The 3,446-nt window shown below is 64.4% G+C and overlaps 1 protein-coding gene across 1 annotated transcript; it reads right to left on the bottom strand.

Annotated features, from left to right (window-relative positions):
• Nucleotides 1-680: 680 nt before the first annotated feature.
• On the bottom strand, nt 681-3,060 carry MNEG_14087 (hypothetical protein; the record flags this gene model as incomplete). Its single annotated transcript, XM_014037441.1, has 6 exons — nt 681-894; nt 1,321-1,613; nt 2,031-2,107; nt 2,314-2,429; nt 2,702-2,781; nt 3,004-3,060. The coding sequence occupies 6 exons, from the start codon at nt 3,058-3,060 to the stop codon at nt 681-683; spliced, it is 837 nt and encodes a 278-aa protein (XP_013892895.1).
• Between the last annotated feature and the right edge of the window lie 386 nt (nt 3,061-3,446).

Raw genomic sequence — 3,446 nt, 5'->3', positions numbered from 1 at the left:
CCCCGCCGGCCCCGCCGCCGGCGGCCGGCAGTAGTGGCGGCGGCGGCGGTGGGAGCGGCGCGGGTGTAGCGCGGCTGGTGCTGCGCAGGTGCATGCGGATGCGGGCCATGAGCTCGCTGCGGCGGAAGGGTTTTGTTACGTAGTCGTTGGCGCCGTTTTCCAAGCCCTCCACGATCGCCCTCTCGTGGTGTCTGTTGTGAGGATGCATCATGAATTGCAAGGAGGGCAAGAGATTCACAAGGTGCCTTGGCGTACCGCGTCGCCGCCAACGCGCCAGAGCCGGAAACCAGCGAGCGTGGGTCTGCCTGTCCGGCTTCAAATGGGAGTCAGCTGCGCTCGAGACGCCCCACTGGATAGCTGTTGCTTCCCTCCCTCTCCTACGTATTCTCCCTTTCCCTCCCTTCCGTCAAAGTAAGCATGAGGCTGCACCAGCTGTGGATCAGGGCAAGATGATTTGCGCCCGCAGCTGGCTGCGAGGCCACTTGACACCCCGCCCCTCTGCCTGCCCGTAACAGACACGTCCCCCAGAAAGGCAAGCCGCAGATGCCTGCGTATGCCCCGCTGACCCACGGCCTGCACACTTGCCATCACATTACGAAACGCCACCCAAAGCCCGCATCCTCCACCTCACCCCGCAACCCCAACCCTGTTCCGTCCCATCACCCATAAAACATGAAACCTCACCTGGCTGTGAGGATGATGATGGGAAGCTGCAGCTTTGTGTACGTTTCCCTCAGCCGCCTCACAAAGCTGAGGCCCTTCATGTCAGGCAGGGATGAGTCGACCAGCACCAGGTCCGGGGGCCGGGAAGCCCCCGGGAAGCTGCTGCCCGTGTCGCCGCCGAGGCCTGGGAAGCAGGCGAGGCCCTCGCTGCCGGTGCGGGCCTTGAGGTAGCTGTGGCAGGGTGTGATGGGCAGTGAGTGTGTTTGTGTGTTTGTTTGCGTGTGTGTGTGTGTGTGTGTGTGTGTGTAATATGCGCATGTAGTATTCGGGATTTATCCAGGCGCTTGAGGAGTGTTCCTTCCCAAGGACGCTTGGTGAGAACGTCGCATTGAATACCCAACTGCACCCTGCATGCAGGGCGGCCCAGCGGGCCACGGCTGCAGCTTTGAGCCACAAACCCTCTTGCAGCAAACCCTTCAAGAAAACAAGACGCAGCAAACCCCGGCCAAAGCACAGTCGCATTATTGGTCGCACATCTGCCGTGCGCACACCCACAGTCGTGGGAGTTCAGCACACCCTGCATCTGGACAGAAAACCCTGTGAACCCCAGTCAAACACCGGTCAGACCCCGAGTCAACCCGGTCAAACCGCGCGCACCCGTAGTCCTGGGAGTGCAGCATGCCCTGCAGCACGAGCTGGTTAACCTCGTCGTCGTCCACACACAGCACGACGGGCGGCAGCCCGCACGATGACATCACCACCCCGCTGCCCGGCCCGGCGGCGTAAAGGTCCGCTGAGATAGACCGCTCCAGCGCCCTCGGCGCCGGCGGGAGCGACGCGGCGGCAGCGGCGGCGGCGGCGGCGAGGGCGGCGGTTGAGGAGGAAGAGAGCAGGGATACTCCGGCGTCGGCGCCGGGGGTAGTGGGCGCAGCGGCGGTGCGTGGGGAGTCCTGCTAGGGGTGGTGGGAGGGGGAGTGTGAGAGTGTTGTGGAGAGTGTGTGTGTGTGTGTGCGTGTGTGTGTGTGTGTGTGTGTGCACGTGCGTGCGCACGCTGTGAATGCACGCATGCCCGCGTGCATGCGCGCCCGAGCGTGCATGAGCGTGCATGAGCGTGCTCGAGCACGCCACGCACACGATGGCCACGCGTGCTTGTGGCGCATACAACTCAGCTCTATGGAGGACTTCTGACACTTTGACCTGCCCAGACCTGCGCGTCCCAAGCCCCGTAGCCTGAAATTCAATCCCTCGCGGCCCCCGTTACTGCACCCCTCCACCTGCCGTCTGCGATGACAAGCAAAGGTACGGGCACCGCAGCAAAGCAGCGGCGCGCTTTAAATCGGAGCGGCGCCCCGCGCTGCCGCCCCCACCTGCTGCGCCATCTCCAGCTTGCCGCGGACGCGCGCCAGGAACTCGTTGCGCTTGAAGGGCTTGGTGATGTAGTCGTCTGGCAGGGTTTAGGGTTTAGGGTTTAGGGATGGGTGGTTGACGCGGATGGGCTGTGAGAGCCGCAGCCTGCTGGTCGGTGGTGGGCAGGAAACTCGGGACGGGGGGCCTCCGGATGGAGGCCGAGACTGAGAGGTGCGCGGGGCGAGGGCAGGGCCGATGTCGTTGTTGGAGTTGTGTGTCGCGGAACGCCGCGCCGCGCCTCACCGGCGCCGACGTCGAGGCCCGACACGACGGCCTCCTCCTCCACGCGCGCGGACACCATGATGATGGGCAGCCTCTGGGCCGGGTACAACTCCCGCAGGCGGCGGCACACGTCGAGCCTTTTTTGGGGAAGGGGGGGCGGAGGGCGATCAAGGGAGCAGTGGGGATCCGGGTGACTGGGAGAGCTGCTTTTTGCTGCGCACGCACTCGTGAGACCGCTGGGGAGCATTGCGGTTGAAGGTGTTGGCGGCGCGGCTGTGTTGGCACTGCCTGCGACGCGAGGTGCAGGGTGCCCGGGCGCCCTGACCCCAGGCACAACTGAGAGTCTGCGGGGAGCCATGCATGTGAGGAGGTCGCGCTGCGGCGTAGATCTCCCACCCCTAAACCCCACCCGCTCATGTCGGGCATCATGTTGTCTAGAAGCAGCAGGTCCGGGAACACGGGCGCACCCGCCAGCAGCGACAGCGCCTCCTGCGGTAGCGCGTGTCAGCACATGTGGCGCGGGCGGGCGGGCGGCGCGATTGGAGAAGCCGCCGCGCGGCGCCCAGGCGCGCAGGGGCTGGGAAAGACAGTCGCACAGATTCGGTCAAGTCAGCGCAAAGGTTGGGCGCAGCAGCAGTCGAGATTCACACGATCCATGGGAGACAGGGATTCAAAAGCGTCGCGTGTGCCGGATCCCTCTTCAGTCCCCACCTGGCCCGAGCCTGCCGTGATGAGGTCGTAACCCGCGCTGCCCAGCAGTGACTGCATGACCGTCTGGTTCACGTGGTCGTCATCGACGGACAGCACCTGGGCGCGATGACGGCGGGTGGGGGGGCGAGGGGTGAAGGATCAGGGTTTAAGGGGGATTTTGACCGAGAATCAGGGTTTAAGGGAGGGATATTGGGGATGGTGGCGGAGGTGTTGAGCGGCACCACTTCAGGTAGCAAGTTTCGCGTTGGCATGGATCTGCAGACCGTCCCAGACAAAATTGGGCGCGTGCGCGTGCGCACACACATGCATACGTACATTCAGGCGTTGCGCACTCGGGTGCAGGGACAAACCTGGTAAACTCCATGCGCGGAAAAGTGGGTCGGTCTGGGTGGAGCAGTCGACTGCTGCTGCTGCTGGTGCTGCTGCTGCTGCTGGTGCTGCTG

Source organism: Monoraphidium neglectum (genome assembly GCF_000611645.1).
Source record: "Monoraphidium neglectum strain SAG 48.87 unplaced genomic scaffold scaffold04246, whole genome shotgun sequence".
Lineage (NCBI taxonomy): Eukaryota > Viridiplantae > Chlorophyta > Chlorophyceae > Sphaeropleales > Selenastraceae > Monoraphidium > Monoraphidium neglectum.
The sequence above is the reverse complement of the archived record's forward strand: the minus strand, read 5'-3'. Positions and strand labels throughout refer to the sequence as shown.